Raw genomic sequence first — 15,142 nt, forward strand, 5'->3', positions numbered from 1 at the left:
TATTCACTGGCATCTTAAAGTGGTGCCAATCTAACTTAGAAAGTAATTCCTGGAGATTTCTTTGTACTTTTGTAAAAGATAAGATTTTGAAAAACAAATGAGAAGCAAACAAAAGCCAACAAATAGTTTTTAATTTTATTGTAGTCTTGGTCCTATATCTTATCCAGTAAATCCAAAGATCCTTTGTACCAAATGAAAAATCTTCATCTCTTTGTATGAAAATAGTCAATGCTTTTTAACATTCTTTAAAAATAATGAATTTAGGAGAATCTATATATATATGTATATATATATATATATCAAGTAAAAGTAATTCCTGGCACACAGCTAATTAAACCTGAGTTATTCCAGAAGTTTACTCCCACTGACAGCAACTAGCTGCAAAAGACCTTATGGAACCCTCCAGACCACTGGACCCCCCGGTCACAGCTTCTCCTGTTCTTCCAATATTTATGACTTAAAAAAAAGGAGGCTTTGTTATAGACCACTTGAAAGCCACAAAGCATAGTTACTGTAGAAACCAACCACTTGTTTTCTAATCTGTCCTTGACCATGGGTGGCTAGTAATGCCTCAGTATTTTAAGTATCCAGTTTAAAAGTCCTAACAGCCTTCAGATTTTACACGGGGAGTTCCCTGTCTCCTGGGTGGACAGAAGGTACAGAATGGAGCCTAAATTCTCCCAGGGCAGAAAGTACCAAATAACGTGCAACAGGGTTTTCTGTTGTTCATTGAGAAATGAGCTTTTCAGCAAATCACCTGCTCACCTCTCAGTAAGAAAAGGGATCAAAGGAATGTGGCAAAAACTTTATACACAACCCAAAACGCTGGCTTCTCCAAGGCTAAGGAAAGCAAAGGAAAAACTTGAAGAGACAGTCTGGTGCAACACTTTCACAGTTTCCAAGGGTTGAAGACATTTATGAGAATACAACATCATGACAAGCTTTAACAATCCCCTGCTGATCCATACAAAATGTGGTGGAAAGGGTCTGAATTCGGAACACAGAACCTGATCAGCACAACTGCCATGCATACCACACAAGCCTTTTGCTATAGAGCCATTTCCACATGAGCTTACGAAGAACCAGCCACCAACGTGGTGGACCTGGGCCCACTGCTCAAACCCTCAAACACAGGCACTTGTTCCTCTGTCATCACCAGTCATTCAACCAATGCTTTCTATGGTTCTTTGACTATTTCAGAATACAGGAACCACACATAAAAAAGACAGGACAGGCACTGGAATATTCACATTCATGGGGACAAGCCTTGAAGAAATCTGAATTAAGCTATCCTTTCTTTAAGCAACTGGTTAAAACCCACTAAAAGTTTATTATGATTCAGACTTTATATCTGCCTTCAGCCAGAAGACCTACGTTGCCACTATGACCAGTGTTAACTGCTGAACCATTGTGGACTCCACATTTCAGCTTATGCTGCAAAGCCTGCCTGCCCTTTCCTTCAGAAGAAAGCAATAAAGCTCTTAAAAGTTACCAATCTAATGGACTGTTTTTGTTGTTTTTAACATAATGATCTATCGAATTGAAAGCAAAACCATTGCCACCACTTCTCAGTCTAAGGAATGAACGGCCATACAGAACCTTTCTGCAAAATGCAAAGTTTCTACTTCATGGCAAGAAAGAAAAGACTTCTGCCCAAGTTCAATGCACAAAATATTTGGTTTGAGGTTTAAGACAGAAGGCACTTTTAACATTGAGATGCTAACTGTGGAAGCGTACAGCCACAATTTCATGTTTGTTCAAATCACCTCCAAATGTCTTCTTACTATATTTATGTAGTTATTAGAAACTTATTACTGTATTTCACCTCCAGATACATCTACCTATAGTACCTTCACGGATATGCAAACGGAGTGCTCAAGTCTATAGGTCCAGTATCTGATTGTGAAAGTTACCAGCAATCCTTAAGTGCAAAACGAAATAGGGAAAACACTATAGAAAGAGCAAGTCCACTCGGGTGAGTGGGCCCACCCTTGTCATCTCACAGTCAGAACACTGTTTGGTTGACTGGCACCAATATTAAGGAAAAATATCTGAACTGAAAACTCAGCTATTATAAGAGGCTTTATATAAAAATGTCATATTGGTATTTCCAGTTTTTTGCCAAAGAAAGTCCCATTTTCTCACCACGAGTGTCTGGAAGGCCTTGGACTGACGATCTGATCACATCTTGTGAGGTTATAATCGATCCAGTTCTATGACTACACAAACGTTGTCTGAACCTTCAAATTTAGTTTCTTCCTTTCTGAGCAGGGATATGAGAAAGGGACCAACCACGCTACCATTTCTGCAGTCAGAGCTGCACCCATGCTGTCAGGACTCGTCACAGATGCTTTGCAGGGCCTATAGCTTCCCCTGTGTCGTCCGTCAATGCTGGGCTGCTACACTTTAACTGAACTGTACAGTGAGTTCTGCAGGGATGGATCCAATATTTCTACCTTTATTTACAAATATCACATGAATGGACTCTAGTTCAATCTACATGTTTAAATCCATCGGCTAAAAACATAGTACATATTGTAAACATAGCAATATTTAATACAGTATCTATTCTAAAATATTTTCATGTCATGATCACATTTGTTATACCTGAAATAGAATTTATACACATTAAAGAATTACTAGCAATGGTTGCTCACCTTACAATTGAGGAAAGGGGTATAGGGCTACATTTTATTATCTCAGAAACATCTTCAAAGTAAAGTTAAAGCTTGTCTTTGATTGGCTCGGTGTATCCTTTTTTGTATCCATATTTAAAATGAAGATTGACACAGAAAATAGCTAGGGCCCCTTCTAATTTACAGTATTTTAAAAAATCAGTTTAAGATTCTTAGGGAAAGTGTCTGTTGTGAATAATAATAATTAAAAAAAAAAACGGCTGTAAAATAAACTTAATGGAAAGGGACTTCAGACTGTCAGTCGGTGAGAGTTCTCAGGCCGTCAGTCCTGCTTGGGCTGCAGCTGCCGTTTCCAGGCCTCATTCAAGTAAACTAGTCGTTTGTAGTTGATGATAAGAAGGATGAAGTTCAGCACATATGTGGTGACGCAGATGATGCAAAACTCCTTCAGCACAAAGTACAGAATGTAGGCCAGGTACAAAGAACCCACGACAGACACAATGGAGGATGTCATGAGGATCAGAGCTGCAACGGCGCTGGCTGTCATTCCTGGGGGAAGAGAGACATGGCTTGTCAGGCTCTGCTCCGCAGGAAGCATCGGTTCGAAGGGGCAGTGGAGGAATACTAATCTCACTGCAAACTGACATTTGAGAACAAAACTACCTATTTTGTTATTATTAATCAGGCTCACTTTGTAGACAGAATGCCCATTTCACAGCGGTTTTTGATTTATCAGTATTTCCACAGAAAATATTGATTATTTCAGAAACTTAGCTAAATATATGCACACACAAAGAAACTATGTAATCTCACAGTCATATGAAGCAATGAAGCTGATCTGTAAAGTCAGGATTCATACACTGCTGGTGAGCGAGGTAACATGAGGACTGCACCCTTTCCTTCCAAAGGGTACATACACCCTGGCTTTTCACCAGGGGCTTCCCGGCTGAGGAAGGGACAATTTGGTTTTCATCTTTACATCAAACTGATAAAACAAAAAGCATACTGGGATGTGACTACAACTACACATTGCCAAAAAAAGGAAGGAAAAAAACAAATTTAGAAGCATTTCAAAGTGGTTGACTCGGTGAATATGGGAAACCACACCGGTCCAGTTGTCCACATTTGGGTTAAACTTAATCAAGAAAAAAGGCAATTAGGGTTCTCAAGAGAAAAAACATCCCTGAATTCTTGACTCAGCTTCACAAGTAGTTATTTGTTACTTTCTATAGACAACAATATATAAAGAATATATGCACTAATTGTCAAGGACGGAGAAGGGAGAATGCTCAATGGCTAGTGAAGAACAGTAAGAGGAAAAATAATAGGTGATGGCAGGCTTAAAGGCATCAACTAAGGAGTATCTTGATGCTTCCTGGCAAAAAAAGCACAGAGAAGTACTGGGAAAGAGATGGTGTTTTGGCTTGCCTGAGATTCTAGTCAGCTATGCTCAGCAAGACTGAGGTGTACCAGACAATAGCAAATCTGCTTGTCAGTAAAGTTTTATTGAAACTCAGTCATTCTCACCTACTTACAACTCTGTGGCTATTTTCATACTACAAAAGCAGAGTTGAGCTGGTGTGGTGAGGTCCATAAAGCCGGAACTATTCTATTTTTGTGTGGGTTGTGTACGTTTGTGAGTGTCCACAGGTGCACATGTGTGCATGCCAGTACTAGGGCTTGAACTTAGCTTTTCCATTCAAGACTGGTGCTCTGCTACTTAAGCCACAGCTCTACTGCTGGATTTTTGTTGGCTAATTCGGAGATAAAAATCTCATAGACTTTCCTGCCAGAGCTGGCTTTGAACTGTGATCCTCAGATCTCAGCCTCCTGAGTAGCTAGGATTACAGGCGTGAGCCTCCAGTGCCTAGCACTATTTTCTTGTTGGTCTTTTATTGAAAACACTTTTAGACTTCAGCTATGCTAAATATCTAAAACTTCATAAAATTAATATTGCCATCTTTAGCCAAGACACGGTTGTTTTGGAAGTGGTGGAGATTGAACTCAGGGCCCTACCACCTCAACCAACAGCAATGAGAACTGGTGTGTCCCTGTTATCTGGCTCTGTCAGGAAACATAAAAGAACAGTCCAGGATGGCCTGGGCATTAGGGGGGGCTTTGCGGAGGAAAAAAGGAGACTCTCAAAAATAATCAGAGCAGGCTGGGTGCCGGTGGCTCACGCCTGTAATCCTAGCTACTCAGGAGGCTGAGATCTGAGGATCGCGGTTCAAAGCCAGCCCGGGCAGGAAAGTCCGTGAAACTCTTATCTCCAATAAACCACCAGAAAACCGGAAGTGGCGCTGTAGGTCAAGTGGTAGAGTGCTAGGCTTGAGCTGAAGAGCTGAGGGACAGCGCCCAGGCCCAGAGTTCAAGCCCCACGACTGACAAAAAAAAAAGCAAAAAAAAAAAGCAGAAATGTAGGGACAAAGGGTGAACAAATGCAGCAGTGGTACTCAGTACACATGATGTAGAAAATGTGGGGATGGGAGGGAAAAACTGGGAGAGGGTGAGGGAAGGGGTTTCATTGTCCAAAAAGAAATATACTCCTTAACTAATTAACTGTAACCCCCTCTGTATATTGCCTTTAGAAGAACAATAAATTTAAAAAAATCAATCAGAGCAAAGAAGCTAGAGGCATGGCTCCAGCTGTAGAGTCACTGCCTAGCAAGACAAAGCCCTTGAATCTTGATACCTCCAGAGGGGTTAGGGGGAAGTAATATGCTGATATAAAAAGAAAATCAAGATAGGATAAACAAAAAAAGGGGGAAAAAAACCTGGCAAGCTGTAGAACAGTGTGAACAACACCTGCCTTTCATATTGAGAGGAAGAAATCAAGATAACTTATTGGAATTTCCTTTTATATTCATAAAATGTCCCAGGAAGCATGAAAGGAAGGAATAGTATAACAAGTTAATCTTATTAAGAAAAATCGGACTGTTTCTATCTGCTAAATTAATCATCAGATTTTCCTTAGGCTCTTTCCTATTAAAAGAAAATACTTTTAATGCATTTTTACTTTATGTTCATAATTTTATGTGGTTGTTTAGAATTCCAAGAGAACAAATGTACATAAATGAGAAGTGAATTTCTCCTCCCCACTAACCACCGGCTCCTGCTCTACAGTTACATGCATGCATGCAAGCATACATGTGCCTTATGCCTACTGAACTATCATTTGCTTTTCACTCAGTGCTGTTTCAATCCTCTGTTTTCACTCAATACCTAAGTAGTCCTTTCTAATATGGATGTGCCCCAATTCATTCAGTCATTACCAAATATGGACTACTTCTAATTTTTTGCTATTTTACATGCCACTGCTATGAGTACCCTTACATACACATCTTTATATCTGCGAGCAATAAACATATGCAGAACTGGGCAGACTTGATAGGATTATTCAGAAAAATCTGCACAATTTGCCTCATGACAAACCAACTTCAGACAGAAGAGTTAAATGTATTATTATTATTATTTTATTTTATTTGTCAATTGTAAGTCTTGAACTCTGGGCCTGGGCATGACCCTGAGCTCTTCGGCTCAAGACTAGAGCTCTGCCACTTGAGCCACAGCACCATTTCCAGTTTTCTGGTGGTTAATTGGAGGTAAGAGTCTCAGGGAGGGCTGGGAAGGTGGCTCAGTGGTAGAGCACTTGCCTTGCATGCATGAGGCCCTGGGTTTGATTCCTCAGCACCACATAAGCAAAAAGAAAAAAGCCGGAAGTGGCACTGTGGCTCAAGTGATAGAGCACTAGCCTTGAGCTGAAGAGCTGAGGGATAGCGCCCAGGCCCAGAGTTCAGGCCCCACGACCGGACCCCCCACAAAAAAAAAAAGAGTCTCAGGGACTTTCCTTGCCCGGGCTGGCTCTGAATTGTGATCCTCAGATCTTAGCCTCCTGAATAGCTAGGATTACAGGCATGAGCCACCAGCGCCCGGCGATAAATGTATTATTTTTAATGAATCGAATCACAGAAACACTTGTAAACCATGGGATAAAATATTAACAGGTGCAATGCAAAGGGCAGAAGTGAAGGTTTTTAAATATAAAATACAAAAAATTCACAAAACAAAAGGATAAAGAATGGGTTAAAGTGTTTGTAAAAATATGAAAAATAAACGATCTCAATAATCCGGCAAAAAAGGGAAATTAAAATATGGTAAAGTTAAAAAAAACAGCTACTAATATCTTAGAAATCGGACAGACACTTGTAAAATATGAAGCCTGGACGAAGACAGACAACTGTTAGAATCCACTAAAATTCCTATATGTTCTGATTCATTAATTCTACACCTAGAAATGAGTTTTGTGGGGATAGTTCAGAGGGTTGGGGAAGAGGGAACTTTAAACAAAGTTGATTACTGTAGCATTATTAAGAACAAAGAAAATGTGAAACTTGGAGGTCAACAAAAACAAAACAGAAAATAGGCAGCACTACATTGAAGGTAAGCAATCCCACAAAACCATTTTGAAGGTTTTGAAATGCAGAAGACAGAGCTGAGGATGTAGCTCAGTTGTAGAGTACTTTCCTAGCATATGGGAGGCCTGGGTTTGATCCCTATTACTGCAAAAGAAAAGAAAAACAAAACAAAAAACACCAGCAGGCAGGGAAGCAGTAGGCATTTAAAGTGGTGGATTAAGGAACATCATCTTCAGTGAATGTTTTCTCAGTACATAATACTCTTAAATGGCTACACAGCCTGCAAGACAGTAGAAGCCAAGTGTACAGTGAAGACCGGAGCACAATCTCCACAATAGAACTGCAATGAAATGCTGCTGTTCATGATTTAACACCAACTGATACCAAGTTCAATGTTGACATCATTAAAGCAAACAAACTAAAACACCTTACTTGAACCATGTTTTCATAACACAGAAATAGGCTACAATCTTAGTGCTTCTATCATTGACATATGCTTTTATTTAATATAAAGACACTTCAGAGCAAAGACACAAAACACTAAATGGAATATAACAAATTCATTTTTGTAATGCTGTATAGATACTTACCAAGTAATAACTGCAGTATATAAAATATAAGTCCAAAGACACTGTTTGGCTGGTTTAATACACCATCTTTTCCAAAAATGGAACCCAAAAGACCAAATCCTCGACCCCATCTGTAAAATAAGGAAAACCAGTAACCCTATATTTGACATTCCCTATGTTTAAAATGTAAAATTAGTTGAGAATGCTATCCAGTTCTAAAATAAGCTAAGTTGCCAAACTTCTTAAGTATCTTTTGTTCAGTGTGATTACCCACACAGGGCTGTCAGTCACTGTATTTCTGTATTTCTAATACAACATACCTAAACATGTCAATGTGCCCATCAGAATCTCTAAGCAGCCTGATTCTCTATCTTCTCTTTTCCAAAAAGTAACACTATCGGTGTTGGCTGATGAGCCATTCTGAATTGAAGCCGGGGGTCTCTTAGTAGTGCACACTGGCCTTTTGGACTATATTATTCTTTTGTGGTGGGGTGGCTCTGTATGTTGCCAAGTGTTTAGCACTATCCCTGGCCTCCACCTACTAGGTCCTTGCACTATTTCCCATCTCCAGCTATGACTACCAGAATGTCTTCAGTCTTTGCCAAATATCCCTTGAGGTCAGTTGAAAGCTACATCAGTAGTTGATCCATTCCTTCATTCCAAGTACATAAACTGAAACCTTTCACTAAGCTATGTGTGAGAACACATGTCCTACATATGTCCTGGTAACATAGGTTAAGACTTCCCCAGAACCTATCTCTAAAGAAAAAAATTGACACACTGGGTGCCGGTAGCTCACGCCTATATTCCTAGCTACTCAGGAAGCTTGGACCTGAGGATCATGGTTCAAAGCCAGCCCAGGCAAGGAAGTCCGTGAGACTCTTATCTCCAATAAACTACCAGAAAACTGGAAGTAGCACTGTGGATTAAGCAGTAGAACACTCTCTAAGAGCTGAGGGACTGTGCCCAGGCCGAGTTCAAGCCCCACAACCTACCAAACAACAACAACAACAATAACAACAACCACCACACAACCCCCCCCAAAAAAAATTGACACTTTATATGACCCCAATAGTATTGAAAGTTGGCCTTCTAATTTTGGATTTAATTTAAGGTTTTTAGAATCTTATTTTGTTACTCTTAAGAAGAGATTATCGGGCTGGGAATGTGGCTTAGTGGTAGAATGCTTGCCCAGCATGCATGAAGCCCTGGGTTTGATTCCTTAGCGCCACATAAACACAAAAAGCCAGAAGGGGCATTGAGGCTCAAGTGGTAGAGTGCTAGCCTTGAGCAAAAGAGCTCAGGGACAGCGCCCAGGCCCTGAGATCAAGCCCCAGGACTGGCAAAAAGAAAAAAAAAAAAAAAGAAGATTATTAAATTTGATACAAATATCAAAACAACATTTCCTTTGGATAAAAACTATTAAGAGTTTAACTCTGAATTAGAGTGCTTTTTAAATAACAAAAACCAGAAGAAATGCACTCTAGAAAAATCTAGACTTTGGTTCTGAAGATAAATTGCCTAAATACAAGGAAAATAAATTATTTTTATTAGTTACACTGGTTTAATAATTCTCAGGTTCAGAGCTGGGAATGTGGCTCAGGGGTAGAGTGCTTGCCTTGCATGCATGAGGCCCTGAGTTCGATTCCTCAGCACCATATAAGCAGAAAAGGCAGGAAGTGGCACTGTGTCTCAAGTGGTAGAGTGCTATCCTTGAGCTGAAGAGCTGAGGGACAGCGCCCAGGCCCAGAGTTCAGGCCCCATGACTGACAGGGGAAAAAAAAAAAAGAAAAAGAAAAAGAGAAATAATAATTCTTAAGCTCATGAGAGAATGAAAGACTTTCTTGAGCCAGGTGCTAGTGGCGCCACATACACCTGCAATCCCAGCTACTCAGGAGGCTGAAATCTGAGGATTACAGTTGGAAACTAACCCAGACAGGAAAGAAAGCCAGTGAGACTCTTATCTGCAATTAACCATCAAAAGCCTATGAAGGTGTGGTTCAAGTGGTAGAGCACCAGTCTTGCGTGAAAAAGCTAAGGACAGCACCTAAGCCATGAATTCAAGCCCTAGTACCAGCATACATACAAAAAGAAACCCCCTCATGATGATGATGTTGGAGTAAGAATAGCATGTTACAACTAAGAAGAGGTATGAAGGTTTCCAGCTACATTTCGAAGTATGCAGATACTAAGTAGTGCAGACACCTGAGGTCTGCTATGGAGCAAAACAGAGGAGGCACTCCCTGCCTCGTGGAGCTCATGAGTCTAGTTAGGGAAGCAGGAAGCAGGCAACTTTAGAGATGAAGGAGCCTCATGGATACACAGGAAAAATGGGGTTCTGAAACCTTTAGTCTGCATTCCTCTACCAGCCCTTGCCCACAAAATCCTGGTGACACTAGTACTTGTGGTCTGAAGACCTCACCATGAGGCCTGCTGACCCATGTAGAGCAGAGATGGGCAGAGCTCCTGTAACCAGGTGGCCAGAGAAGGACTTTCTCAGGAATTAAACTATAAAACCAATATTGAATGGTGAAGTGAAGTTGATCTCATGAGAAATGGCAAATACAAAGATCTTCAGTAGGAATGAGGCACAGTGTACATGGGCTGACACACCATGATCAGAATGACGGAAGAGGCACATGTCCAATCATCTAAACCACCTAGGGCCTGCTTGAATTTTAATTGAATAGCAATGAGTGATATTTAGGAGTGAGCTTATTTATGTCACCCTGGGTGCTGGTTTAAAGACAACCTACAGCAGAGCAAAGTGAAGAAGGGAGAGGCTACAGGCAATCAAACTTCCTGACTTACTCAAATTTAGTCACTGCCTTTGCAATGGAAATAATTGGACATATTGCCAAAATTATCCTGGGTAAACAGCCTAGTTCATTCACATGGATATTTTCCTTAAAAACAATGTGATAATTCCCAAAATGAAGAATTATTTTATCAAGTACACATTTGCTTGGGCTGATGGCTCATGCTTGAAATCCTTGCTACATAGGAGACAGAGATTTGAGGATTCAGGTTCAAAGCCAGCCTAGGCAGCAAAGTCCACTCTTCTCTCCAATTAACCATCAAAAAGCCAGAAGTGGAAGTGGAGCTGTGGCTCAAGTGGCAGAGCACTAGCCTTAAGCAAAAGCTCAGTGACAGACCCCGAGTTCAAGCACCACACCAGGTGTGTGTATGGTCACACACAAGTGTGCATGGACACACACACATACCCTCCCCACCCATACTCATTAAGTTTTTAAAATAACACCAAAGTCTTTTGGAGCCAACCAGACTTCCCTATTCAGCCTTCCCTGTGATTGACTCTGACCCCTGGAGACCATCACTTTGCTATTTTCTCACAATGTTTCACTCCATTTACCTCTACGTTCCTAAGTAGTATGTTCCCATTGTCTACTTTTTGGATCAAAATATTATATTCTGAATTTTTAATATGGTAGGCCAGTGCTACTTTAAAAAATTCCAGAAAGCCTCCCATGCCTATGAACAGACCTCTGTAACAAATCTCCTATGCCATGGTCACCCAGTCCAGTAACCATGCTTGTCTGTTTCACTCACCATTACTTGTATGCCACTCAATGGTGACTTTTAGTTCCTTTTTTGCGGGGGAAGAAGATAGAGACAGTGCCATGAAGTACCCCAAGCTGGAACACACAATCTTCCTGCCTTGTCTCACAAGGAAACAACAGATACCTGTTTTTATGTTTGTTTGTTTTTGCGGTATCAGGGTTTATTATTTTTTAGGTTTTAGTTTTTTTCTCAGTCGTGGGGCTTGAACTCTGGGCTTGGGCGCTGTTCCTGAGCTCTTCAGCTCAAGGTGAGTGCTCTACTAGTTGAGCCACAGCGCCACTTCTGGTTTTCTAGTGGTTTATTGGAGATAAGAGTCTCATGGACTACCCTGCCCCAGCTGGCTTTTGAACTGTGATCCTTAGATCTCAGCCTCCTGAGTAGCTAGGATTACAGGCGTGAGCCGCCAGTGCCTGGCAGTATCAGAGTTTAAACTCTTGGTTTTGCACTTACTAGACAAGCTCTCTATTTCAATCTCTCTTTTTGCTGTTGTTGTTGCTTTTAAGTGAAATTTACATACATTCAACACACAAATCTTTTTTTTTGCCAATCCTGGGGCTTGAACTCAAGGCCTAGGCACTGTCCCCGAGCTTCTTTTGCTCAAGGCTAGCACTCTACCACTTGAGCCACAGCATCACTTCTGGCTTTTTTTGTTTATGCGATACTAAGGAATCAAACTCAGGCCTTCATTCATGCTAGGCATGCACTCCACCACTAAGCCACGTATTTTTTTTTTTCAATTTATGTCAATAACTCACAAGCATCACAACAAACAAAAGGAAAGAAGAACTCCTGGATGTGAAAAAAAGGTGCAGTAATCAAATACATTATCGTCTGGGTACTGGTGGCTCACTATAATTCTAATTAGGAGACTGAGATCTTGAGGATCACAGTTCAAAGCCAGCCCAAGCAGAAAAGTCTATGAGGCTCTTATCACCAATAAGCTAAAGGCTGGGAAGGTGGCTCAGTGGTAGAGTCCTTGCCTTCATGTAAGCATGAAGCCCTGGGTTCAATTCCTCAGCACCACATAAACGGTAAAAGCCAGAAGTGGCACTGTGGCTCAAGTGGTAGAGCGCTAGCCTTGATCTAAAGAGGTGAGGGACAGCGCAGCGCCTAGGCCCAGAGTTCAGGCCTGATGACTGACCAAAAAAAAAAAAAAAAAGGGATAGTAATAAGCTAGCAAAAAGCCAGAACCTGAGGTGTGGCTCAAGTGGCAGGATTTCTTGAACCCAAGAGTTTAAGTCCAGCCTGGGCAACACAGTGAGACCTTTTTGCTTTTGTTAGTGTTTTCTTTTAAAAAGGAAGATGGGAAAGGTAAAAACAAAAAGCCCATAATTCAATGATATACATATACCAATCAGAAGACAAAACATGAGCTAGAGGGGAGGCTAGGTAGTGGAACACTAGCAAGTGCAAGACCCTGACTTTCATTCCTAGAACCACCAAGAAAAAGATTACTGTACCGTACACTGTTAGGTATGATAATGGTTCTTTTTTAAAAAATAAGTCCCAGCCAGGCGCCGGTGGCTCACACCTGTAATCCTAGCTACCCAGGAAGCTGAGATCTGAGGATCACAGTTCAAAGCCAGCCCAGGCATGGAAAGTTCCTGAGACTCTTATCTTCAATAAGCCACTCAGAAAACTGGAAATGGCACTGTGGCTCAAGTGGTAGAGCGCTAGCTTTGAGCTGAAGAGCTGAGGGACAGCGCCCAGGCCCAGAGTTCAAGCCCCATGACCGACAAAAAACAAAACAAAACAAAACAAAAAGTTCCTGGTTCATCCTAGCAGGTACTGGTAAACTACTCCCCGTGGTCAAAGTTAACCCACTGCCTCTTTTTTTACGTAAAGTTTCATCAGAACGCAGCCACTCTCATTTATTTACTTAGTGGCTGCTTTTGCACTAACAGAATGACAAGTAGTGGGGACACATATCATATGGTTCACAAAGTCTATCATATTTCCTATCTAGTCCTTTATTAAAAACCTGCCAATGTCTTTTATTTGAGCAGTATGATGCCACTACTGATGCAAAGTTAGTGCCCAAATTAACAGAAAGCAGACGAATTGGCTACCAAGCGCCACTTTGCCACCAGAGGCTTCACAATGGAATTAAACTTGGTGTATTCATCCTGATTATGTTCTGGGTTCTAGTTCTGGGTTCTAAAATCTCAAAACCCAGAAAAACTTTGAGCAATTGCTTATCTAGCCTTGGTGAGGCATGGATTAAGATGTTAGGTCAGACTGAACCCCCCTGGCCAGGCGACCCTGCAGGGCACAAGAACCAAACACTACCCACTCTTGTACCGAAATGGAAGTCCCAGCAATTGGAAGAGAATCTGATTGCCCATCTTTACTACAGATAAAATCAGCACCAACCTGCCATCCATCATCTTGTAACTATCACACTGCCATATAGCACCCCAATCCTTCCCTTCCCAAAACTCTTAGCAATGTCTTCTGAAATTTAGTCACCTCTCAACTTAGAAAAAAGAAAGAAAAAATTTTCTGTCTGCTATAGGTAGACTCCAACAGGAGTCCTATCAGATTATTCTCCCTCCTTTTTATTTTTGCTATAATAACTTTGCTTCTTTTGACGTCTTGTGAATCTCCTGCTTCTTGGAGTTGTGCTTCAGGGTCACGAGGCATGCCCTGGCAGGACTCTCATTATTGCTGCCTTCCAACTTATCATCACCTTTAAGTCCCACCCTCTCATCCAACTTCAGTCTTTCCTCTCCAAGTCCTGTCATCTTTTTGAGACCTTAACATTACAGAGATTAACAGCCACATGAAAAGCCTCACTAATAACAGCCCTCATGAGTAAATGTTCTAGTTGTTCAATTGAATGACGGTTAATATTTTCCAAAATTCAAGACACCAAGTCACTGACTAAGAAGGGTTGAACCCCAAACAGCGCCAGAATAAAGAAAACAGCAAGACAACAAACAGCCAGCCAACAACACTAGCAAGTCTACATGTTATGCCACGTTTTCTTTTCCAGATGAATAAAAGCTGAATAGATCCACTAGCAGAGCCAAGCTAGAAGATGTTCTCCAGGCAAAAGGGAAGACTAGATAGACAACAGAACCACCAAGACAGAGGGAATGAAGAAAGCAGGCAGAGGCATGAAGGCTAGATGAATGTTAACTAGGTTAAGACAGTATCATGTCTTGTGAGATAACAAGTATGTCATTAAAAATCAAAACAGGTGCTGGGAGCTGGTGGCTTATGCCTGTAATCCTATCTACTGGGGAGACAGATCTGAGGACCACAGTTCAAAGCCAAGTGGTAAAGCAGTCCACCATCAACAGAAATGCTTAACAAATGACCCGAACTCAATCCTTTATAGCAGTATACACAGACCCACAAAAAAAAAATCAAAACAGAGTTGTAGGATATAGTTCTGTGGTAGAATGCGTGCTTGGTTCTTGCAAGATACACAGCTACCTATCTCCTAACACTTAAAAGAAAAAAAAAAGTGACAGGGCAGGGAAGGTGGCTCAGTGGTGGATTGCTTACCTTGCATGCATGAGGCCCTGGGTTCAAGTCCTCAGCACCACATAAACTGAAAAAGCCGGAAGTGGAGCTGTGGCTCAAGTGGTAGAGCGCTAGTCTTTAGCTGAAGAACTGAGGGACAGCACCCAGGCCCAGAGTTCAGAGCCCACGACCTCCCCGCCCCCACCCCCAAAAGAAGTGACAATAACAACCTCAAAGGTATGAGAATAATAAGTAACACATAGATATTCCAGGGTCCATGTACTGGTGGAAAAGTAGTATTTATTAATATCAGACTTCAATAAGCCAAGGATGCACAGTTTAAGCTATAAAATGAATAAAAGAAAAGTAAATGTAAGTCTATACTTAAATAAATGGATATAGTAAATAGTGTGAGGAAAATAAGTAAAAGATGTTGAGTAATCCAAGAGAAGGTAAGGAGAGGAAAACA

At 41.1% G+C, this 15,142-nt stretch overlaps 1 protein-coding gene across 2 annotated transcripts in view; it reads right to left on the minus strand.

The window, feature by feature from the left end:
- Nucleotides 1-2,442: 2,442 nt before the first annotated feature.
- The window catches only part of Vkorc1l1 (vitamin K epoxide reductase complex subunit 1 like 1), a 48,557-nt gene continuing 35,857 nt past the window's right edge, over nucleotides 2,443-15,142 (minus strand). The window contains exons 2-3 of one of the 2 annotated variants that reach the window (XM_070035623.1): nucleotides 7,642-7,751; nucleotides 2,443-3,185 (exon numbers count right to left, since the gene is read on the minus strand). In XM_070035623.1, the coding sequence (XP_069891724.1) occupies nucleotides 2,959-3,185; nucleotides 7,642-7,751 (337 nt within the window). In that variant the 3' untranslated portion in view covers nucleotides 2,443-2,958. The remainder of the gene's footprint in view (nucleotides 3,186-7,641; nucleotides 7,752-15,142) is intronic. The other variant, XM_070035624.1, reaches the window with a different exon arrangement.

This window comes from Dipodomys merriami, unplaced genomic scaffold (assembly GCF_024711535.1).
Source record: "Dipodomys merriami isolate MVZ:Mamm:240054 unplaced genomic scaffold, mDipMer1.0.p SCAF_26, whole genome shotgun sequence".
In the NCBI taxonomy this organism is placed as follows: Eukaryota; Metazoa; Chordata; class Mammalia; order Rodentia; family Heteromyidae; genus Dipodomys; species Dipodomys merriami.